The sequence below is a fragment of the Pteropus vampyrus genome, unplaced genomic scaffold (assembly GCF_000151845.1).
Source record: "Pteropus vampyrus isolate Shadow unplaced genomic scaffold, Pvam_2.0 Scaffold1100, whole genome shotgun sequence".
In the NCBI taxonomy this organism is placed as follows: Eukaryota; Metazoa; Chordata; class Mammalia; order Chiroptera; family Pteropodidae; genus Pteropus; species Pteropus vampyrus.
In genome coordinates, this window is record NW_011889881.1 from 176,746 (window position 1) to 201,380 (window position 24,635).

General features: G+C 41.7%; 1 protein-coding gene and 1 long non-coding RNA gene across 11 annotated transcripts; one reads left to right on the forward strand and one right to left on the reverse strand.

Annotated features, from left to right (window-relative positions):
• Positions 1 to 12,427: 12,427 nt before the first annotated feature.
• ZNF3 (zinc finger protein 3) lies at positions 12,428 to 21,200 on the reverse strand. Of its 10 annotated transcripts, XM_011386322.2 has the most exons (7): positions 20,837 to 21,023; positions 20,445 to 20,591; positions 19,598 to 19,691; positions 17,858 to 17,993; positions 16,709 to 16,800; positions 16,290 to 16,416; positions 12,428 to 14,629 (listed from the first exon to the last, which is right to left on the reverse strand). In XM_011386322.2, exons 4-7 carry the CDS (start codon positions 17,910 to 17,912, stop codon positions 13,560 to 13,562), a joined length of 1,344 nt encoding a protein of 447 aa, XP_011384624.1. In that variant the 5' UTR covers positions 17,913 to 17,993; positions 19,598 to 19,691; positions 20,445 to 20,591; positions 20,837 to 21,023; the 3' UTR covers positions 12,428 to 13,559. The 10 variants fall into 10 exon arrangements, with proteins under 10 accessions (XP_011384624.1, XP_023382347.1, XP_011384623.1 ...); XM_023526579.1 differs by lacking the exons at positions 20,445 to 20,591; positions 20,837 to 21,023 and adding an exon at positions 21,051 to 21,200 and having other exon boundaries at positions 17,858 to 17,966; XM_011386321.2 differs by lacking the exons at positions 20,445 to 20,591; positions 20,837 to 21,023 and adding an exon at positions 21,051 to 21,200.
• Positions 21,201 to 21,237: 37 nt separating this feature from the next.
• LOC111734396 lies at positions 21,238 to 24,386 on the forward strand. The gene is made up of 2 exons (XR_002778435.1): positions 21,238 to 21,460; positions 24,054 to 24,386. It is a non-coding gene; the product is annotated as an uncharacterized LOC111734396 (long non-coding RNA).
• The last annotated feature ends 249 nt before the right edge of the window (positions 24,387 to 24,635 follow it).

The following is a 24,635-nucleotide window of genomic DNA, read 5'->3' on the forward strand; positions in this document are numbered from 1 at the left end:
GAGTGCACTCAGGGGAGAAACCTCACACATGCATTCATTGTGGGAAAACTTTCTGTCAATGATCAGAGAACCCACACTGGAGAGAAACCTTATTAATGCAATAACTGGGAAAGCTTTCTGCCAAAGTTCAAACCTTATCACACACCAAAACATTCACATCAGAGAGAGGTCCTATGCATATGACTGGTGCGAGAAAACTTTTACCTGAGTAGAGATCTCACCAAACATCAGGCTGTTTACTCTGGAGAGAAGCCTTATTAATGCAAACAGTGTGAGAGAAGTTTTTGTCAAAGCTCAAATCATCTCACCCATTAGTATCCACACTAAAGAGAGACTTTATGACTGTGTCCTTATGACCTTATGAAAGTGTTAGAAGGCATTCTGCCTTAGCAGGAATCTCAGCAGATACCAGAGAGTCCACACCTCAGAGAAACCTTATCAGTGCCATATATGTGAGAAAGCTTTCAGCCAGAGCTGTAGCCTTATCAATCATCAGACTGTCCACACTGGAGAGAGGCCCTATGTACATGGTTAGTGTGAAAGAACCTTCTGTCTCAGGACGGATCTTACCAAGCACTCAAGAGTTCACCTAAAGGGAAACCTTGAAAGCCTTCAAGCACAATTAGGATTTTATCTCATATATAGTATATATGTCATGTCAGGTTATTATAATTCAGGATCTCCACTCCAGAGAGGGGCTCTATAATTGTTATAAAATGGGAGATATCCTACATCAGGCATATACAGTCACCCACTCATACTTCAGGACAACCTTGTGAGTCTGATGTATCAAAAAGATTCCAACATCATGAATATCCTTAATGCCACTGGATTATATACTTAAAATGTTCAAAAATGGTAAAAATTTATGTATATTTTACCATAATTTTAAAAATTAAAAAAGTATATTACACTTAGTGTGTACAATAAAGCCCATTTTTTACACCCACCCCTTAGAAAAGGCTTAAATAGAGTCCATCTTTTGAAGAAATTTAGGGTATGTTAAAGACAAGATGTTTTATGGCAGTTCAAAAGTATATTTAAACTTGATATTACTCTTGTAACAAACATGAGATTAGTCTAAGCTTGTAGATGCTCTTTAAAAATTATTTGAGAGTTATCAATTCAGTCTAGAAAGACACATGGGACCTATATGGCATCTCTCTAAACTGTGAATTGCTCCTGATAGGTCCTACTGATATGAGTGATCAGTAATGTTTCCTGAGCACATACTGTGTGCAGCCTCTACGTAAGCAAAATATTGGCATGCTCTCATTTAAGCCTCACAAAACTGCGAAGTAAATATTGTTCATAGAAGTGAAAAAACAAGGCTTACAGAAGGTAATTTGTCAAAGGGAGGGTCACAGCAAGTCAAGGGGCAAAGCTAAGAACATCTGACTCCAAATCCCACCACATTGGCTCCATACAGATATGGATCATCTCTTCAAAAAAACAAGTTTCAATGACAGTTTAGCCAACCATCAGAGAATCTATTTAGGTTTGTGGTAAGATTGTGTGTTGAAAACAGATTGTGAAATCAAGAGAAGAAGGAAATGACTTGGTAGGTAATGTCCATGAGGTCAAGGATCTGATAGGATCAACCCAACCAGGACTTGATCACATTTAGAGTTCATTATGCTATTCACTGACTCAAAATAATCAAAAACACTGAGTCCCCATTGCCTTTCTAGCCACAGTTAAGTAACAGCCCTTCTTTAGGGCACAGTAATTTCATTCCTGATCTAGACTATTTCTTACTGCTCTCCAATAATGACCCCTTGGCACCAGGGTGGTGAGCCCTTGTCAATAGAAGTCAGACCATGGTCACTATGCATGGCTCCCAGAACAGATCAAACCCCCAACCATGACTATATTACCTTACGTGACATGTCTCTTAAATCAGTCAGAGCAAAGATATAGACTAAATAATTTATTACAAGAAAGTGGCTCAGCTGATTGTGGAGACAGGCCTTCAGGAAGGGCAGGCTGGATTTCTCTGGCTCATGCCGATTCTGCTGCAAACAGGTGGACTTTCTTCTGAGAAAGTAGCTCTGCTCTTAAGGCCTTTCAACTGATGGACTCAATCCCACCCAGATTACCTAAAATAATCTCACTTACTTAAAGTCAAGTGATCATCACATCGACTAAATACACATTGCAGCTACACCTAGATTAGTGTTTGATTGAATGTCAGGGGACTATAGCCTCAAGACATGAAACCATTACATCCCCTTACCTCTTTGACCTTCTACTGCTTCACCTCTTCCTCTTTGCTTACCTATTATGTTTATCCCCACTTGAACAGAGGCTCCATGGGCTGTTTTGTTCCCTGCTGTACCTACAAGCCTAGAAAAGTACCTAGGCAGCTGCTCAATAAACAGTAATCGAATAAATGAATATGCAGCCTTTCATACGATGCTTGAACACCTGCCCTAACATGCAGCCTCCTAGACTCCTGAGCTCCAGGGCTCGAGAGGTGATGGGGATGACCTCTCTGAAGTCATCCCTTTAATTCCAGAGAACCTAATCACTGGACCAAACCACTCTCACCGCAGCTTCCCCTCCCTGGTCCCTAACCCTGTGCAGCCCTCATCATCTCTCTTCTAGTATAGCCTTTCCCAATTTTTCACGAGCACTCTCATTCCTCCGCTGACTCCCAACTCTAGCGCCCTCTGAGTGTGCTGGTCAAACCAAGCATGATTCTCCATATATGTCCCTCCCACATTCTATCTACATAGCCTCAGACCCCAGTTGCTTTGTTGTTAGGCATATTGTATGGTGGGGATCAGCTACAACTATATACCCTCACATTTTTCACTGAATCAACATGCTTGCAAACCTAATTTGACTTCCTGGTACTGTAGGAAAGAGATCAGTCCTTAGCTTGCCATGTAAAGCCTTTCCCAACCTGACCCTAGCCAGGATCTCCCATCTCATCTCCTGGGGACTCTCTCTCCTCTCCTACCTGCCCTCCTTCCCAGACCTGTGCCAGCCACCCTTCTCCAAACTGGGATAAGTGTACCTGATGTTTCTTCACCATGAAACAGACCCTCCCCCACTCTTAGCCCTTCAACCCTATATCCTCTGGGGGTTCTCCAGCTTGGTGGGGAGAGTCATTCTTCCTGCTTTGGTAAATTTACTGCAGTGGTTGGAGGTACTAGAAGTCCTGCTACTCTACTAAACAGTGCCCCTACCTGGGGCTGTGCTTCCACACCTGGTCCAGTGCATATGCTTAAGTCAGCTTGTCTGGTGATGAAGTGATAGATTGAAAGAGGGAGCTCCAGGTCGGTGGCCACTGGGGTTCAAGAGGTTCAGGTATGTTTTTAAAAGGCTGCATGTTATAGCCAGCATTGAAACATGACACAAAACGAATGGATCTGTAGACCAAGAAAGTAGAGATTTTCCTACTTCCAACCAGGCACTCACCTTGAGGTTCGCCACCTAACCAGAAAGAGGATTTAAGTCTCAGGTTTCTAAACTTGATTGTGCATCAAAACAGCTGAGAAGCTCACATCACAGGCCCCACTCCCAACTGCTGGACTCTCCCTCGGGCAGTGTTGTGGTCCTTGGTCTCTGGAAACTGGGTCAAGCACCTAGGGAGCGGGTGCCACAGTCTGCAGCACTGCAGGGTTTGGCCGTGGCCAGAGGTGTAGACACTGCAGCTTCCCCCAGCGAATTCCACACTGCCCGGCTCCACAGGGCACCCAGATACAGGATCCCTCCTAAGGGGTCCATCATGGGGTCCTCAGATCGGGTGCAGCAGAGAAATGGGTGCCACAGCACTCACAGGCTCCCCATGAGTCCAGACTCCCACCTGGCAACTCAAGAACTCTGAGCCAGGGTCCCACTACGGGGCCCTCCCAGACCTGCAGTCTCCACGCAGATCTCAAGTCGCACCCTCGCAGGGACAGGAGGGTATTTGTGTGGGTTCCTAGGACCCGTCACCCGCTCCTGCCCTTCTGATCTGCTGCTGCGAGGAGTCCCCAAACCATCTTCCCTGCAGATTCACCAACCCTACCTTTAACATACAATGTTCTCTGAGCCATTGGTCTCCAAACTTTTTGGCATCAGGGGCCGGTGCTCCTATGAGAATCTAATGCCTGATGATCTGAGGCGGAGCTGAGGCAGTGATGCTAGTGCTGGGGAACAGGTGCAAATACAGATGAAGCTTTCGTTTGCTCCTTGCTCACCTCCTGCTGTGCGGCCTGGTTCCTAACAGGCCACTGGACCCAAACAGGTCTGCAGCCCAGGAGTTGGGGACCCCTGTTTGAGCCATCATCCACAGTTTCTTCCTGTCTAACCAAATCAACTACTCGAATTAATATCAAATGCTCATCAATTGCACTGTTTCCTGCACTGGACATAGATTATTTTGTCTACTCAACAATCTATGAAGTAGGTATTTAAATTTTTTTAAATTATCATGAAAAGTGAGCTTTTCTTTTGTTTTCCAGTTCTATGAATTTTTAACACATGTATAGATTTGTGGAACCCTCACCCAATCATTATACAGAGTGAGTCCATCAAAAACTCTATCCTGTTAGCCTTTTATCGTCACAGCCTCCCTCCACTCCTTACCCCAGCAACCACTGAACCATCACTATAGTTTTGTCTTTTTTTAATGTCATGAAATAGGATAATATAGTATATAACTTTCTAAGACTGGCTTTTTTCACTCAGCATAATGCTTTTTCAATTTATCCAAGCCGTCGTGAATAACCATAGCATTCCATTTTATTGCCTAATACTATTCTATTGTACAATGTACCACAATTTGGTAATTCACTCACCACTTGGTCAATTGACTTGTGTCCAGTTTTTGGAGATTACGAATCTTTTTTATGAAAAGCTACTATAATATCAGTGTACAGGTTTTTATGTGATCATAACTTATTTCTCTAGGGTAGATATCTAGGATTGGGACTGATGGGCCACATTGTTTGTGTATGTTCTACTTTATAAGAAACTGCCAAATTGTTTTTCCAGAGTGGCTGTACCATTTTACATTCCCGGCAGCAAAGATTTCTTAGATATGACACTGTGATAGTTAATTTTATGTGTCAATTTGGCTGGATGAAGGGATGACCAGATAGCTGGTGAAACATTATTTCTCGGTGTGTCTGTGAGGGTGTTTCCAGAAGAGATTAGCATTCAAATAGGTAGACCAGGTAAAGAAAATCACCCTCATCAAGGTGGATGGGCATTCCCAATCATTTGAGGGCCCCAAAAGAAAAAGCAGAAAAGGGGGGAAATTCTCTTTCTTCTTCAGCTAATTCATGATCTTCTGCCCTCAGACATCAAAGCTGTCCTCAGTTCTGAGGCTCCAGGAATTACACCCAGTGGTTCTCAGGCCTTTGGTCTCGGACAGAATTATACCAACCACTTTCTTAGTTTTGTAGTTTGCAAGTGGAATATCCTGGCATAGCTCAGCCTCCAAAATCACATGAACCAATTCCCGGAATAAATCTCCTCATATATCTATATATATCCTATTATTCGTTTCTCTGGAGAACCTTAGCTAATACAGATACCAAGAGCACAAGGAACCAAAAGAAAAACAGATAAACTGGACATCATCAAAATTAAAAACTTGTGCATCAAAGGTCACCATCAAGGTAGTAAAAGGACAACTCACGAAATGGTAGAAAATTTTTACAAATCATATATATATAAGGCATTTATACCTAGAATATATCTTACAACTCAATAATAAAAAGTATATAAATAACCAATTAAAAGATGGACAAAGGATCTGAATAGACATGTCTCCAAAAAAGATAAACATATGGACAATAAGCACATGGAAAGATGCTCAACACTATTAGTCATCAGGGAAATGCAAATCAAAACCACAATGAAACCACTTCAAACTCACTAAATGGCTATAATAAAAAAGATAAGAACAAGTGTTATTGAGGATGTAGAAAAATCAGAAGCCTATACACTGCTGGTGAGAATGTAAAATAGAACAACCGCTTTGGAAGACAGTCTGGCATTTCTTCAAACGGTTAAAGCATTTGACCCAGAAATTCCTATCCTAGGTATATACCCAAGGTAAATGAAAACATATATCCACACAAAAACTTGTACACTAATGTTCATAGCAATATTATTCAGAATAGTCTGAAGTAAAAACAACCCAAATGTTCATCAGTGGATGAAAAACAAAATGTGGTATATGCATAAAATGGAATCTTATTCAGTCATAAAAAAGGATGAAGTACAGATTTATACTACAAAATATACAGATGAACCTTGACATCGCTATGCTAAGTAAAAGAAGCCAGACACAAAAGACCACATATTGCATGATTACGATTCCATTTATGTGAAATGTCCAGAATAGGCAAATCCATAGAGACAGAAAGTATACAGGTAGCTGCCTAGGGCAGTTGGGAGAAAATAGTGAGTGACTACTAAAGGATGAGCATTTCTTCTTAGGGTGATGATAATGTTCTAAAATTGTGCTGGTTGCACAACTCTGTGAATGTTAAAAAACACTGAACTGTACACTTTAAATGGGTGAATCGTATTAGGTATGTCAATGAAATTATTTTAAAAAACGCACACATAAAGAAACTCAAACTCAAGCAAACACAAATACCTTGGGAGCATAAGGCACGCAGAGCCTTTGCCAAGGAGAGCCAGCCTTGGTGGGCAGGATTCATGCTGAGGAGAACCTGGATGTCCACACATGCTGCTTCTTAGTAGGAGAAGCTGGGGGTCAGACATGGCTTGACATGAAGATTTATACTAACAGTTACTCTTACATGTAATAACTGTAGGGAAATTTTCTATCAGAATTTCAACTGGATTAAGGATCACAAATTCCATAGGAGAAAATCTCCTCACATTTGATGATAGGACTTTGAGAATGCAACCCTTCCTAGATGTCAATGCCCCTCGCTATTCCTGGAATGTGGCAAGCACATTCCTCTCCAGAGGCCCTTTGAAGCTTTTGTTCCTTCTGCCTGGAATGCTCCCCACTCCTAATATTAACATACTAGGATTTTAGTATCAGGAAAAGGAGAAAAGGACATTGCAGACAGACATTGCAAGCAGAGGGAACAGCAGGGTGGCAAGCTCAAGAGAAGATGTGGAGGCTGGTGAGCTGACAGGACTTTAACGCCAGGTTGTGGAGTAGCTGATGGAAATCCATGACAGGGCGCCATGACAGTCCCTGAATAGACAGGAGACATGAAGAAGATGGGGCAATAAGATACCCCAGGAAATCAGGTATAGCTACTGTGGTAAGGTTTTTTTTAATGGTATAATCAGAGCAGATAAGTATTACTAAGAAATTACATGTTCAAATCAGGGTTTAAGACAGATAATATAAGTAGCTTTAAAAAGCGATTTTTTTGGTTTTTGTTACTCTTTATAATTCTGATGGTGTATAGCTTCTTCCTACAGAAGAGATATTCTAAACTTCTCTTTCACTGGAACTTTTCATCCTGGCAGCCATACTATGATGATACAGACAGGAACGGGAGGGAGGGCTGACAGTGGTAGTTCATATTTCTGACTAAATAGTTTTGTCTTAAAGATTCTTGCCTGCCCATGGTCTTAAGTATGTGCAGAATGATATGCAGCACATAAAATCCTGTATGTGGGTGTGAAGGTGGCAACAACTGTGTAATGATTGAGATAGTAGTCTGTGGAAGTATCTAGATTAATATAATGGAATCTTGAGGGAAAGAGAAGTCACATGTTTGTGACTATCAGAGAAATGGTTGTCTGTGTTTTGCCTATCCATGTTCTCAGCTTAGCTCTAATGCCATTTCCTCAGTGAAGACTTTTGTGACCTCCATGTGCTGGACCCCTTCCCGAGCAGAACACAAGCAAGCTTTCTTTGAACTCCCCCATTTCATTCATAGGGACAGTACAGTGATATAATTAAGAGTCTAAGCTCTGGAGTTAAGACTGCCTGGATTTGAATCCCTGCTCCACTTACTAGCTCTGTTAACATTGGGCAAGTTACTTAACCACTCTATGCCTCAGTTTTCTCATCTGTAAAATGGAGATAATAGGACTAATTTTACATTTGATTGTTGTTAAGACAATACATCCTGGCACTTAGGTAAGCAGTCAGTAAAGATTAGCTATGAATATTGTACCTCTCCTGGCATCTCATTCTGTCCTGTATTATCAATACAGGCATTATGTCTCCCATTAGACTGGCACCTCCTTCAGTGCAGGAACCATGGTTCATTTATCTTTACTAAGTGAACTGCTGTTGAAGAGCTTCAAGGATCAGTGAATAGGGGCAGGTCTCAGAGGAGGAGGTTGGAGGAGGTCGTCGGAGGAGGGTGTGATAAGGTAGATGAAGACAGGCTTTGAGTCCCAAATGCCTTTGAAACTCACTACACATTTACTGTGTGCCTCCCACCTTTCCTTCCTTCTTTCTTTCCTGAAAGGAACGAAAATGAGGGCAATAATAGAACCTACCTCACAGGAATTGAGAAGATTAAATGAATGAACATATAAAGATCTTAGAAGGATGCCTGACATATACTAAGTGCTCAATGGATGTTACTTCTATTTTTCTTTTTCTTAATTTTTTTTCTAATTATGAAAGCAATACATATTTGTGGTAGAAAAGAGTGAAAATGTAGGAAAACTGCCACCATAGTGAAGTGTATGAACAAATAAGAAGTAACAGATGGGGGGATAACTGCAATAATAAAAGTATTACGAGATGCAGAGGCGGCTTGGAGGAAATAATGAAAGCACGGCTGGAAGGTGGCATGCACGATGCCCTGGACAGGCTTCACAGAAAAGGTGAAGCTTATAATGAGGTTTTCAAAGATGAATAGGAGTTTGTTAGGTGGACAAGGAGGGCATTCAGGAAAAACGAACAGCGTGTGCAAACAGCATTAAACAGCATTTGTGCACCTGTAATTGTGGTTCTTCATCACTCCAGTGTATGTGGGAGGGAAGAAAGGTGGGAGTCAGGATGAGGGGTGTTAGGAGGTAGGATGGGAAAGTACGCAAGACTAGGAAATCAAAAGCCCTGCAACATGATAAAGATTTTTGGACTTTGACCTAGGGGATGAGGAGGGGCCGCTGAAAGGGTTTGAGGTGCTGTCATCAATTAGCATTTAGAGGGATAACTCATGCATAGGTATAAAGAATGGATTGAAGAAAGACTTTGGAAACAAAAAGACCTGCTGTATGGCTGGTGCCAAAGTCCCAGAACAAGTTAAGAACAGCCTAGGCCCATGCAGGAGTCGCAAGAATGGTTAAGAAAGGATGGGCTAGGATATAGACAGACCAGCTGTAGGGGTAAGGAGATGGAAACGATTCATCCAGAACAATTCCCAGGTTTCTGGCTTGGCTAACTGGGAAGTTGATGATGTCAGCAACCAAAGTAGGGAATACAGAAGGAAAAATATGCTTGTGGACGAAGAAAAGAAATTATCATTACTGGAGAAACCACTCTGGTGACCATATTTATCTTTGTATATAGAAAATAGTCCATGTAATTTTTGATTCATTTAAAAATCTTCAGTTCATTACTGACATATTTAAAATAATGCATCTGATTGGGCTTTCTTTTCTTTTCTTTTTGAAGTAGAAAAAATTTCAACTGTACAAATAATTTATGAAAAAAAAGATTTAGGGGCTTACAAAACTAACCTTTTAATTAAAAAGAAACATTTTGTTAAGATGTCTCCATCATCACTCCATGGTTCACATTCTGTCAGCTGACACATTTAAGTAAAACCAGGTTTTTCCCTTACGTGGACACTTAACACATAATATCCCTTTCCAGAATTATTCGAATTAGATTTCAAAGAACAGGCATGACATGGGATGTGTGAGGGAGGGGGAGTACTAGGAATGAAACTGCTTTTACTATGACTGATAATGTCCTTGAAAGTCTTGCCCATCCCTCTCATTTTACAGATGAGAAGGCAAAACTAGAAGCCAACAGTGGAAGGCAGAAGCTAACAAGAAGGCAGAATTCAGGTCAACTTAATTTCTAGCAATCAGAATGCTCCATGTAGAATTGCCTGCTTTTGTCCAGTGCAAAGACCCTCTCGTCCTTGAAGATATTACAATAAAGAATGGATAGTCATCTGTCAGAGGTACCATTGAAAGTTTCTGCACTGAGTGGGAGGCCGAAGGTGGTTTTTAAGGCCTTCTTGGACTGATTTTTATTGATTGGATGTGAGGAGCTGGAGCAGGACACTGGAACACTGTGAGCGAACAAACTCATAAGTGTGAATGTAGGGTGTGTAGGGGGCTTTGTTATCATCTTGCTATTTGATGTGATAAAGATTCTTTGCTTGACCAAACCTTGCTCAGGTTCCAGAACCTTCTCCTAGGTCCAACTGTGTGATTCCTTATAAAATCTAGTTTTTAGCAAGAACCTTGCTGAGTCACTTTAACAAGAGCCCCCCACCCTCCATGTCTGATCCTCCTCAATACCTAAACCAGTTCATGCTCCACCATCACCCCAGGGTGATGCCTGATCACCCTGGCTTGTCTTCAGCAAGAATCCTGTCAGGTCAGTTTAGCCAAAAACCCTTATCCCTGATGTTTCCTCTTTCAACTTTCCCATCCACTGACCCCATTCTGTTCCTTGCTATAAATTCCCATTAACCATACTGTGTTCAGAACTGAGCCCAGCTTTACACTGAGGTCTTTTCCCCTATTGCAGTAGTTCTCAATGTTTTTACCACTCTACTGTTCAGCTCTGGCTTTTCACACACCTGGTTTTCAGATGTGTGAAGAGGAGCAGTAAGAGATAAGGCCATACAGATATGTATAGACCAGCTCAAGGAAAACCTTGACTACACAGCTAAGAAGTCGGAATTTTATTCTGTAAGAAGGGAGAAGCCACTGGAACTTTCTGATAAAGAAGTGACAAGATAGGTATAGTGCTTTGGGGAGATTAACTTGAAAGAAAATAAAGATATTAATCCATTAGACTATATAATTCAGGGGAGAATAAAGACCTAAATGAACTCTATTTTAGGAGCAAAGGAAATGAAGAGGAACTAGAACTATGAGATTGTAGAATCAGATTGACAGAACAAGACAATCAAGATAATTGCCTAAAGTTTACTCTCCACATGTGCCTCCCCATTTCACATCCAAGCCACCTAGGCCTCCCATCAAGAGCAACCCAGGGGAGGTCTTCTATTCTCTGATATCGTCATATCTCACTGGGCAAGTTCAATCACATTTCCTCATCTGCAATATGGGATTATACTAACATTTGCCTCACACAGGTTGTGAGAATTAAATGATGTAATATATGAAAAGCACCCAGGCAGAGTAATAGTTGAGGCTATAGAAGTAAATGAGTTCTAAGGATAATGGCACAGAGACAAACTGATACCATGACCGAACATTAAGAAATTTTGTTAGAGATTGATGAGAATAATAATCAAGAGAATTAGGTGAATGAAATATTATGGAAATAGTTTCAAAGATATTTAAACAACATTTTTCATGCAATGGTCCCTATCAGTCACATGTCCCACTGAGAAGCCCTAAGTCATGATCTTTTTGGGGCGCAGCTCAGCACCTGGGCAGAGAAGTTGGTCATTCACATGTAATGATTATTCATCACTTAGTAGTTTTACCTGTTCAGGGGTCTTCCCCAGAGCTCCACATAAGTGGCCATGCTCAGGCCTACCTTAACTGTCCTGCCTGGAATCTCCTCTCACTTACTACATATTATGTCTTGTAAGACTTACCTCATTTACCTCCTAGAAATTTTCTCTATTCCATTACTATTTCTTTCTTCTGTTAAATTTTTAGGCTCTGTCCTCATTAATCATCTTATAAATCTGCTTTTGGGGCTCAGAAACCTGCATTACATTACTTGAGCAGCCTAGTGATTCTAATATAACTCCATGATCTACACTTTGAGGAACAAAGTCAATCTGCATGTACATGGTGAATGTCAGAGAAGAGCCAAAAAGATGTTTCATTATAACTTTGAAAAATTAAAAACTATTAGGTGGTCAATCACGTGATCCAAAATTTTTCAGAGGCCAGAGTTGCAGACATTTCCTGATATTCTCAGTAACTGTAACATCCTCCCACCAACAGCCAAACTAAGAAATCCAAATATGCCCATTGCTACCCAATATCCAAGTATGTTCTTGTCAGGGATCCCATGCCCAGTAACACCTTTCTAGTTTGGGTTATTGATTTTAAGCATCATATCACACAGAATATGCAGCACATAAAATCCTACATGTGAGTATAAACATGAACTGTGTAAATGATTGGTCTATGGCAATAGCTAGTAAAATATGAGAGTCTTGACAGAAAGGTCACGTTTGTGACTAAAAGAGAAATCATCTGTAAAATTTTAAAGATTCTACTTACAATCACTGTTTCCTGTACAAAATGAAATAAGTTTAAACAAATTTGGCCCCTGCACAAAAACACACTCAATCTCTCCTTCTGAAAAACTATTCTCTTTAATAGTGCACTTCATTTATGCTACAAGATGAGCAGAATTGAGAAAACATAATGAAAAGTTATCCCTTTAGCAGGGAAAACTCAGGAGCTCCATCCTAACCCTGCCATCAGGCTCAGGCCAAAGCCTTCCTTCCCTGGGATTTGCTCTTTATTTGCATCACACTTTGCTACTGAAGTCAGAGGGGAGGTCAGGCGAGGTCTGGCTGCTAGGGCCAGATGTCACAGGTCACAGGTGACAGAGGGCAGGGCAAGCAGGCTGAATGAGCTTCTTAAAAGTATCCTTAGTAACTAGGGGTTTAGATTAAATCACATATCACAGGAGCAGTGAGAGGCAGAATGTGGTGAGAGGAAATGAAGAGGCCAATGATAAAAGCTTTTGATCCATTCCCCACTCCCTAATGTTAGACACACTGATTAGATAGATTTCCCACTTAGTCTTATCACAAAAGGGAGTGAGGGGGGTTCTCCAACAAAACTGCCAGTCTGCTCTTGGAAACTTGGTCTTGCTACTCCAAGGGCCCCAGAGGATACAGTTACCACAGAAAACCTCCCTCAGTAAAATAACAAATCCCTCAGCATCCAATTTCCATAATTAATGAAGTCATGAAGTAAAATAATACATTCCCTATCAAAACTTAAAGGTGGATTAGAAACAGTGGCTTTCAAATATAGCCTTTTCCCACTCTTAGGAAATAACAGGACCCAGAACATTCCATTGCCTTCTGTGCTGACTATATTGACTCTAACTAAAAGAATCCTTAGAATTTTATTCCCACTGTGCTTCCATCCCCACCTTGGAAAGGCTCCCTTGGTGTGAGAAACAGTCTAGTGCAAACTGCCTTCCAAAATAGAAGGTGATTGGTCCCAGAGATTCCCTCTATTCCCAGTACTTAATCTGCTGCTTGCCTCATAATCTTTCAAAGCTGGTCTATCATTCCTGGGGAAATAGACTAGGTTGCTAATCACTGTGCCAGGATGATTTGCCTAATTTGCCCCATTAAGTGAAAGGTTCGCATCACAAGGGGTGTATCCTAAGTTGTTCATACTTTTATAGTAAGGCAGGAGCTCTTTAGACTCAGAAAAAGTGAGAAAAACGGGGGTACGGCTCTCTTTCATGTCGACTCTCTAATATTTAATTCAGCAGTAACTCTGAGAGAACTTTTGTTCATCCCTGTTACATTCAAAGGCTTCTCTCCAGTGTGAATTCTCTGATGGCGAACAAGAGCTGAACTATACCTAAAGGCTTTCCCACACTCACTACATTCATAGGGATTCTCCCCTGTGTGGATTCTTTGATGCTGAATAAGGCCTGAACTATAAGTAAACTTCCCTCCACATTCCATACATTCATAGGGCTTCTCTCCAGTGTGGATTCTCTGGTGCTGATAGAGGTGTGAGCTCTGGCTGAAGGCCTTCCCACACTCATTACATTCATAGGGCTTCTCTCCAGTGTGGATTCTCTGGTGATGAATAAGGGTGGAGCTCCTACTGAAGGCCTTCCCACATTCATTACAAGCATATGGTTTCTCTCCAGTGTGGATTCTCTGATGATGAGTAAGGGTGGAGCTCCAACTAAAGGTTTTCCCACACTCGTTACATTCATAAGGTTTCTCCCCGGTATGGATCCTTCGATGCAGAATGAGAGCAGAGCTACAACTGAAGGTCTTCCCGCAATCATTACATTCATAAGGTTTCTCTCCAGTGTGGATTCTCTGATGCTGAATTAGATGTGAGCTCTGGCTGAAGGCTTTCCCACATTCACTACATTCATAGGGTTTTTCCCCAGTGTGGATTCTCTGATGTTGGATAAGGTCTGAAGTTCGATTAAAGCTCTTGCTACATTCATCACACTTATGAGGTCTGTCTCCCACAGGAAGTCTCTGGTGAGAAATAAGGTTAGAACTTACAGTGAAGCTGTTCCCAAAATCATCATATTTCTCACTTCTCTCTCTCATGGGGGTTAGCTTTTCCTCAACTGTCACTTGATCAAAATCTTGTATCTTCCTATTCAGTCTTTCTCCAGAAGAGTTCCCCAGCTGCCTCTTTAAACTGACTTCTTGTTCATAAGCTTCTTCAAATTTAAGATCCTGAGAAATATCCTTCTGGAATCTTCCCAACAGCATCCCATGTGATCCTGTTTCTTCAGAAATGTCTTGATCATGCCCAGTTCTTGTCTCACCATCTGGCACAATACAAAATACAAAAATCACTTGTTCCTTGTGGAAGAAAAAATCAAAACTAGAGGACCAGATAATCACGTGCAGGCCTCTTATCTGCCCAGGCTGTGTGTAGCTAAGGCAGAATAAAAGAACTGGGTCAAAGAAACAGGGAAGGAGAAAGGCAGGAATAAAACTGGGAAAAGAGCTGGAAGTATAAAGAAAGTTAGATATTTAAGGAGAGGATGGATCAGGCGAGCCAGAGAACCAAAAACAGAAGAAGGACGTTTAATGAAGTGACAAAGTCCTCAGAGAGGTTAGAGACTATAGATAGAATTAGGGAGATGATGACTCTCAAAACTCTCAAAACAGTTTTCCTAAGAAAAGTAGGGAAGGTAAGAAACAGTAGCAGAACAAGAAAGAGCAACAAAGGTGAGGTCACTAGTGACTGCTACAGCCCCAGATTAAAAGAACACTCATGTCTACAGTTGGGCCACATGTGCCAAATCTATGGCTGTAGGCAAAAGACAGAGTTAGTCTATCTCTGGGCCTTAGGCCTAGGGGGCTATGCTGATGTGAGGCTATGTAAACAATTTCCATATTTGACTTCTCTATGTTCACTGCCTTGGGGTTTCTAAAAGAAACTTCAGGCACAGAGAATAAGCGTAAAGAGTTAGCATTTTTAGTTTGTCAACATTTTAAAAAGTAAATACAAGGCAATGAGTGTTAGGGACAAAAATGGCCAAACATGTCTACTCCTACATGTCTACTCAAAAATGGCCAAACATGTCTCACCCAAACATGTCTACTCAAGACCTTTATGTTCTCAGTTCCCTTCAAACCCAGGACCCTCAGCTCTTCCTCTTACTCCAGCCCAAAGAGCATGTCGAAATTCTTAACTGGGAATCCTGCTCATGGGACAAGGTTTATCCTGCTCATACCAAGCAGTCCCAGAGCTCAATTCCAGACTCAGAATCTGCAGGAGACAGAAAAAAAATCTCAGGGAGGTCTCAAATATGAGTTAGGAAGATCTCCTGGCACTACTCAGGAAAATGTTCTCATTGAAAATAGGTGAGAGATGAGGAATTAACTAAAGTTTAAGAAGCAAACTGTTCCTTATTACAAATTAGAATTTCTATGAGAGCAGCAGTTGAACAAGGTCCTGAACAGAGCAACAAGTCCCTATAGTAGTCCAAAAGAGAAGGGGAAGAGACAGAGTTCCATATTATTCACTTGGGCACAGAGCAGTACCTCACACGTTCAGGGATCCCAATATGTTAAGCTTTTGGAAATATCTTTGGAATCTTTGTTAAATCCTAAGACTAACATGGAAAAAAGTACCATATTTGGACTTAAAAAGACCAAGGCTAAAGTTCTGCCACTCACCGGCTATAGAACTATATGTAAAGCACTTAAGACCTCTGACCACTCTTTCCTCACCTATAAAATGAGGCTAATTTTAGCTACTTCAATTGCTGTTACTGCGACGATTAAATGACAGACTATACGAAACCTCTTTATAAACTACAAATTGTATACCAACAAATGGAAGTCATTATTATTGTTAGAATTTTCTGAGACTAAATCTATCCTTAGCTAATTATTTTCGGTGACTCAACTAGTACTAGCAAACGAGAAAGCAAAGAAATGCCAAGGGAATTTTACTGAGAAAGAATAACTCCTTACCCAGTGAGAATACATTTCCATAATTCTCCAGCATCACATCTCTATAGAGGTCCCTCTGAGCAGGTTCCAAACGCTTCCACTCCTTCCGAATGAAGTACACAGCTACATCCTCAAATGTCACCAACTCCTGAAACAACATGTTCCTGTATGCAATTTCAGGGTGAGGGGTGGGGCTGGCAACACCAAAAGAAAAATCTGGGATGGGGTTTAAGAGTGCATATTTGGGAAGTAGGGGAAAGGAGATTAAGCTAGAGAGAGACTAGAGACCAAAAAAGAAAAGTCAATCATTCAGCAGGAAGTGACCACAGTCCTGATGGAGAGAATCAAAGTAAGGGCACTGAATAGGATGCTGCTGCACCAACAACGTCCACGTCCCCAAAATGGTAAAGAAAAAGAGGATAAGGGGAACCACAGCTTACCTGGGACTTGGCCTTTAGGAGTGCAGCTGCTAACATCTCATCCCCTAGACCTCCCTTGTCGGAAAATGCAGGAACTTTTGAGGAAGGAAGAGCTAAAGACAACAATGGGGTCCATGAGAGTCTATCTGTATTCTGGCCTCCTGACCTACAGAAACCTCTTGGGTCCTGTGACAACCTAGGATCCACTCCCTCTGACATTTATAAATTCACTTCCTCTGCAGCTACTAAAGGTGCTTACCATAGACACATACAGTGTGGGCCTACCCCTGAGGAGAGATGTCTAAAATCCTGTTGATTCTTGCTCTCCAATCTATCCCTGGTCCCTTCTTTTCTCTCTGATCACTCTATTCTCAATGAAATTTACCGAGTCCTACTGTTAGTGATGAGTGTGTTCTTGTCCATTCTCCGAAGCCTGGCCAGAAACACAGGTTGTTTCCTCATGTCCCTCCCATTATTCTCCACATCTCTGAACTCAAACTCTTGCGTGATATTCTCTTAGACCTAAGGAAAACTAGTAACTTCACCCAATCCTGACTGAAAACATAACACCCGTAGCTCTTCTCCATCCAATCTACAAGTCTCAAAACACTACAAATGTTTCCTATTTCTGTTTGATTGCTTTTTTCCTAGGTTAACATAGTTATCCTTAAGCGACTCTAAATCCCTAGATCCTAGATTCCACAGAATCACCCAGACAAAAAGGTCTTTAAATGCTTTTCCCAGTAAGTATGGACTGAAACTGGATCCAAAGTCATGAAAGCAATCTATGAAAGCAAAATACAAATACTCTTGTGGCATCTTATCCATTTCACCCTTTTGCCTCCTCTAAGCACATGGTCTTAAAGAGCACAAATCAGGACTATGAAGTTGGCTGTTACAAAGAGCCTGGAAAATGGATTTCAGTGACTGCCAGTTTTCTTAATCCTCGACAATGAGCCACAGCCCTTAAAAATGCCTCAGCTGTACATTAATTATTGGCTTCAGTCAGCCTTCTCTACTCAGCTGTGAGTTACTGAATAGCAAAAACTGTGGCTTACCCATTTTGGATTCTAGTGATTAGCCTAGTACCTGGTGAATAAGAGATTTCAATAAACAATTGCTGAATGACTTATTAAAAAAAAAAAAAATGAATGAATCCTTATTCCTTACCACTCTCAAGCAGGGCTTGAGGTTCCTGAGATACATGATCAGCCTGAGTTTCCATGGATAGGGCCAGAAGCTTCTGTCTCTGGTCTCTATTTGCAGACTTGGCAGGAAGCTGGTTTTGAATGAGAATAAGGAAGTACTGCAGAAGGAAAAGTTCAAGGTTCAAAGATAATAAAAAAAATAAAAATAAAAAAAATTCCCAGATACAGAAAGAGGGGAACTAGCATTTCAGCTAATACCCAGGAACAGCAAGAGGAAATGCAGCAGCTGCGACTAGTCTTCAAGACCCTGGTGAATATATCCATCCCCTCCATGTAATGAGATTACATGAGAATCTGTAAAAAGGTCCACGTTCCTTAACAGTATCCCACCTTTGGCTCCCCTCACACATTGAGGGATATTTGTAACAACAAAAAATGGGGAACACTGGTGTCAAATAATATTAACAGAACTAAATACTAAGTAATCATCAAAAACATGAAAAATATCAGAGTAAAGATAAAAAGAGAGTGTAAATACAGACTGTAAAATGTATATGCACCATACCAACTTTTAAGAATAACTGGGATAATGGATAGAGCTATTTGTTTATAGAAGAGGAAAAAAAAAAAAAAAACCTCATATACATTAGAATTGCCAGGAGAAAAAGCCTGCTTTATTAGATTTCTAGCTGTTATATTAAATTAAAGTGTTATTCTTAGAGGAAAAGGGGCCATAAGGTAGAACCCAAATAACAAAGGTCAGAGAAACTTTCCATGAGTTCTGTGTCTCATCTTAAAAAACCTAGGGAAACATCACCTGTCTCACAGAACGAGGGCAAATAGCTCAAATCTATTAAATTAAAGAAGATAAATTCTTTCTCCTCTTTCTTTCTAAAACAGTTTTCTGCTTCAAGTCCCAGTCAAAGGTGGAATATTATTAAGGGATTTGGGCCCTTTTTAAGATCCTTGTGAGTCTCATTACATGGAGTGGGTACATATATCTACATGTATCTAAAAGACTAGTCCCAGTTGCTGTGTTTCCTCTAACAGAGAAAATAGCAGCCAACTTTCTTTATTTCCTCTCTTCCTTCCTAATGCATGTCCCTGGGTAATAACATAAGTCCCTAAGCAAACACCAGTAATTTCAAAAATGCAAGATTACTTATTACCCTGTTTTTAGCCCTATTAAGAGAACTCTAGTCTTTCGTCAACAAGAGGGTATAAAATGCCCTCCACCAATTCCATTACAGTGAAAAGCACTGAATTAGGCATGAGCCAGGCCTACCAGCTTGAGGTGGGTGACACACCTTCTTGCCACCATCACTCTTCCAGCTGGGTGCCTTTAACTTTTAGAGCCAGCCATCATTTTGTTCTTATCAATCAACTTTACAATTTCCAGGACTGTTTACAAGCAGACACTCTCAACAAATCAGTTCTTAGTCTAAACTCTCCCTAGAAAGGAAAATCAGAGGCTGTGACTTCAGAGAAAAATAGCAATGCTCCCTCCTCACAGCTGGGTTAACCTAAGCTGGAGCTCAAAGGCACATTGTTGAGAACAAGTCCCCAGTGTCTGGATCAGTAAACAATGTTTCTCATAGAAAGAAAAATCTCCATTGTGCTCTCACAGCTTCAGGTGCAGGTAGAGCCCTTCCCCTGCTCCACTGTCAACCCGTCTCCCTGCAGCTGTTTTGGGGGACTGAGAAAGATAAGCTGGTAGTGAAAATGAGACACGGAAAGCTTTACCCGTTAGATTCTTTCCTACCTTCTTTGGAGATATCCCTATAAGGACAGAGTAGCAATTATTGGGAGCCTCTGTTCAAGTTCCTAGGAATTATGACTTTAGTTGGTGCAAATGGCTGTATTAAGGACAAAAGAAGAAAAAAGAATTAAAAATATTCATGTAAACTTTACTTTTACTCTAAATGTTTACAGATAAGGAAAGAAAGATATATGCTAATAAATACCAATTAAGACCACAACTGGTATTTGCGTTGCACTCCTGGAGACAGAAAACGAAATGAAGGTGCTTTAGGTTAACCTCCCATCCAGTGTTAAGACACACCTCCTAATGTTCTGTCTGCTAACTTATTAGGTACTCTCAATACTTCAGCAAAGAGTCTGTTCCACTGTTGCACGGCTTAGCCATCGAAGAGGTCTTCAGGTGGTAAACTGAAAATCTATCCTCTCGGACCTTCATATCACAGATGCCTAGTGCCCAGAGCTTTAATGGTACAACCTTCTTCCACACAACTGTCCAAAACCAAATGATGCCCACTCTCCACAAACTTCTCTTCTTGGGGGGTAATTTCTCTAATTAACCACAGATTTGAGGTTTATCATTCTGCTTATTCTCCAGTAAACACATGCCCTTTAGACGTAAACACCAATTTGTGTTCAATCTCATTTCAAGAGCGGATCAAATCAGTATTCTAGTACAATTGAAAATGTGAGCCAGACAGTTGTACCACTTCCTGTACAAGACTCGATTTACAAGGTGCCAGCGGATTATTCCCGGAATCTTAGTTTGCACGCCCTCCTGGACCTAGTTCTAACTGCGCACACTTCGGAGAACTCATTCAGTACCCTCAAACCCAGCTAAGTAAACAAACCTCTTCTTCCGCCGCGGGCGCGAATAACTGTGTGAACCTCAAAAGCATCTCGAAGAGCTATCAAGATAGGGTCGCTGACATCAGCTGTTCTGAAGAGAGGGGCTCTTCTACAGTCACAGTGGAACTTTTCAGTGCTCGAGCTAGGAGCTAAGTCACAAAACCTGAACCGGAGCCCCCTTCCTCCCTCCCACGCAGGGTTCCGCTCAGGGGAGGGAGGGTCCCTGGGAAAACAGAGTCGGGGACTCGCAGCAGGTGAGGGAGTAGCGCCTCTCGACACTGTGGCTCTGGGCGGGCCCGGGTACCCCGCGGGCCGCAGCGGCACGGACACCACCCCCTTCCCTAGCGACCACAGCCTCCGTCTCACCGTGAGCCCCGGAGGCGGCCGGACTCACCCTGGGGGCAGGGACAGGAGACTTTTGAGGCGCCGGACAAGCACCAGGCCCCGTTGGACACTGTCACAGACCCACACACCGGGGACAGAACAAAGAACGGAAGCTCCCTCCGTTTCGCTTCCGGGTCGTGGGGGTTTTTTTTGTTTGTTTTTTTTGGGGTTTTTTTGCCATCCATTTCACTCCCCCCAACCTCCCCTCGTGCCTTCACACCCACCTGTTCTTTCTAGGAAAATGGGAGGTCTTCACCTCTCGGTGGTTTGCAACCTCCCGACTTCTATCCAGGATGAGGGCGCAGGACCAAAGCACCGACCGGAATTCAGGCCTTACGCCCCTGCCCGTGGCCCAGCCCCGCCCCTGCCCGTGGCCCAGCCCCGCCCCTGCCCGTGGCCCAGCCCCGCCCCTGGTGGCTGGGCCCCAGGGGAGACCGCACACCTCCGCCTCTGGGCGCATGCTCCGCTGCTGGCTGGGGAGAGTGCGGAGCGGGTTTGAAGGGGGCATGATGAGGCGTGATGGGACCTGGGGAAACGGGGTACCCCAGCTCCGACTGCGCACGAGGTCTCCAGAGGGGGAGGCAATGGCCGAGGAGAGTTCCCGGTGCCCAAGCGACCGGAGTCCCCAACGAAGGTACCAACTGGGAGCTCTAAGCTGAAGAATAGCAAACTTTGGAAGGATTCATCATTTTTTAAAAATCACCGTTATTTGAAATTTTCAAATAAACCAACCTTATGCTTCCAAAGTTTTCTGTTTGTATTATCCCGGCCCAGGGCACGCTCCCTGCCCCTGATGCAGGACTGGGCAGATTTCCCTGAGTGGGGGGAGGGAGGAACTCAAGCCTTGTACCAAAAGAGAAAAGGGGTCTTGGGGAGCATAAGAAAGAATTCAAACACATAGCAAAGTTAGAGTCAAAAGGAAAGTTTATTACAGAAGTGGTAACACTCCATAGACAGTGTGGTCTCCCCACCAAGGAAGAGAGAGAGCCTGAAAGGGATAGAGACAATAGAGGACAAAGAGAGTAAAGGGACTGAGAAGGACCCCTTTTATTTTGTGTAGAGCATTACTTAAAGACTGTTTTTCCTGTTTTGCATTCATGGTGTAAGGAAATAGGTTGTTAGCAATCCCAGCAGAAATTTTCCTTTGTTCTGTGAGTTTCCTTTTGATTTGGCTGCAGCGCTGATCAGCATATTGTAGTCTCTGAATATAGCTTGATTTAACAAAGTAGTTCTCTTGCCTACTTCCTACATTACTGAAGTCAGGTGACATGTACCTTGTTTTAACCTACGAATCCTATTTTCATCTTATTCTTCCTTCTTGTAATTTATTCATTTAAGAAAAAGGCTGATTTATCTTGCAATTTTCCTACTCTCTGGAGTTTCCTCTCCTGTCTCCCTGCGTTGTCCTTAGATCTAGACCAGAGGCTAGAAAAATTTTACTAATTAAATAATTTTGCGAATTTTGAATAATAAGTTTTTAACTTTTGTTTCAGTCAATATTGTCATCTGTAAAGAGAGGTATTACTATCTAGAGAAGACTATCTCAGCATACATGAGTTATATACTTGGGTTTACGCATTTTGCTGTTGGTATATTATACCTCAAAAAATAATAAAAATTGAGTGTCACCTATAAAGCCTCTCCAATCTTCCCATATAAAATAAAATTTTCTAACCAATTAAAAAATATTTTCCCTTTCAGCCAGAACCACCATCTTCCACTAATTCACCTAAATGACCAACACAAAGAGAAAGAGGAGAGGCACCTGCTATATGTTCTTTAGGCCTTTTAGAAAACATGGAGTTGTCCTCTTGCCACATACATGCAAACCTGTAAGAAAAGTGATATAGTAGACATCGAGGGAATGGGCGCTGTTCAAAGAGAAATGCCCCACAAATGTTACCATGGCAACATTGGAAGAGTCCCCAAGGTTACCCAGCATGCGTTGGCATTCTTGTAAACAAGTTAAGAGCAGGATTCTTGCCAGAACAATTAATGTACATATTTGATATGGGACATCACTTGTAAAATGCTTAATCTTTTAGCAGGAAATGGTACAGACCATCACTTGCAAAATCTTAATCATTTTAGTAAACCTAGTTAAGTCTTTCCTTTCCTCCTTTCTTTGGAGAAAGATCTGCCCCCTGAAACTTAGGTAATTACATTGAAACTAGTGATTCAGGTCCTCTAGCTATTGATAAGGATCATTGAAACTCAGCCTTCTCCTTGGCCCATTATAAGGCAGGAATGGCTTTAGACCAAAACAGGGCCCATAGAGTCCAAGAACGGAGGGGACATTTAACCCAAGTTTTTTTTCTTTCGTTTGTGAAATATATTAAGCCTGTTTCCCTTTACTCGCTTAATAGGCAAATCAATAATAGAAATTAACAAATATATGATTTAAATAATAAGTTCGTATATTCTTTTCCTTGTCTAGGGATTGACAAGGAAACTTCAGCAGGAAACCCAAGACCCCACCCTAACTAAGGCAGAAAGGGAAAGAACTCCATGAAACCCCAGTAGGCAAGGACAATGACCCTTCTCAGCAAGAAGCAGATACAAAAGAGACCTCGAGTCCCTCAACATCCATACTAATAATAAGGGAGTTCATGGCTCTTAGAAAAGAGATAGGCAAGAAAGGTAGTTAGGGGGCTTCGGGTCTGCCTGCAAAGACACTGAGGTCATCCTATCCTAGAAGGGATCCGTCTTAATCCGCCCACAATTAAGCAAGCCAGAAGGCATTTTTAGGCTAAAAGTAACTAAGAAAAACAAGTGAGCAGAGAATTAGGTACCAGTTTAAGCCTGTCACTTGCCCCTGCACAATGAAGACCCAATGACCTTCAATTCACCTGAGCCTCATTATATCATCATTATAATATGATGCACATGCCTGAAGTTCATTAATATCATTATAACAGACTGAATTCTGGGAACGAACATGCACAGAAAGCAAATGATGAATCACTGAGTCCTGTCGATCTTAGTTCTGTCAATCAAGGAAGCCCACCGTGATTGATTGATTACTTGATTACTTGATTGATTGATTGATTGATTGATTACTTAACAAAAGTAACCACCCACAGCAAATAGGGATAAAAACCCCAAAGGCTTTGTTACCAGGCCTTTTGAGCTACGCTTCTCTTGCTCAGGCCCGCTCCCACGTCTGGAAGTGTACTGTTGTTTTACTTGCCCTTCCAATAAAGCTATTCTTTTCTGCTGTACTTCAGTGTCTTACTCAATTCTTTGTTCGAGACATCAAGAACCTGGACAACATGCCAGAAGAGGATCCCCACTCTCCAATAACATATCGAGCATATTAAGCACTCTGAGAGCCAAGATAACTTCCTGAAATGTGTGATGGAAATTGATCAAAAAAAGAAGGAAGCCAAAGAGAAAGGTACCTGGGTTCAACTGAAGCACCAGCCTGCTCCGCCCAGAGAAGCAAACTTTGTGAGAACCAATGGAAAGAGCCTGAGCTGCTGGAACCCATTTCCTATAAATTCATGGCATGATAAGTGTAAAAAAATAAAAGACCTGTGTATTGTTAAAAAAAATTACAATCTAAGTGCCTAAAATTATTTTGTGTATCCATCTACTTTTTCATTACCAGTATTTTCCCTCCCCCAACAACCACTAGAGTCCCTGAGAGCAGGGGCGTTGTCTTATTTACCACTGTAATCCTCCGGAATCTAGAACACTACCTGACACTTAGCAGGGATTCAATAACAACTGTTCAATGACTGACAAATGAGCAAGTGAATCTTCATGGAATTCTTTATGTCCAATACACCATCATGTGTGTGTATATA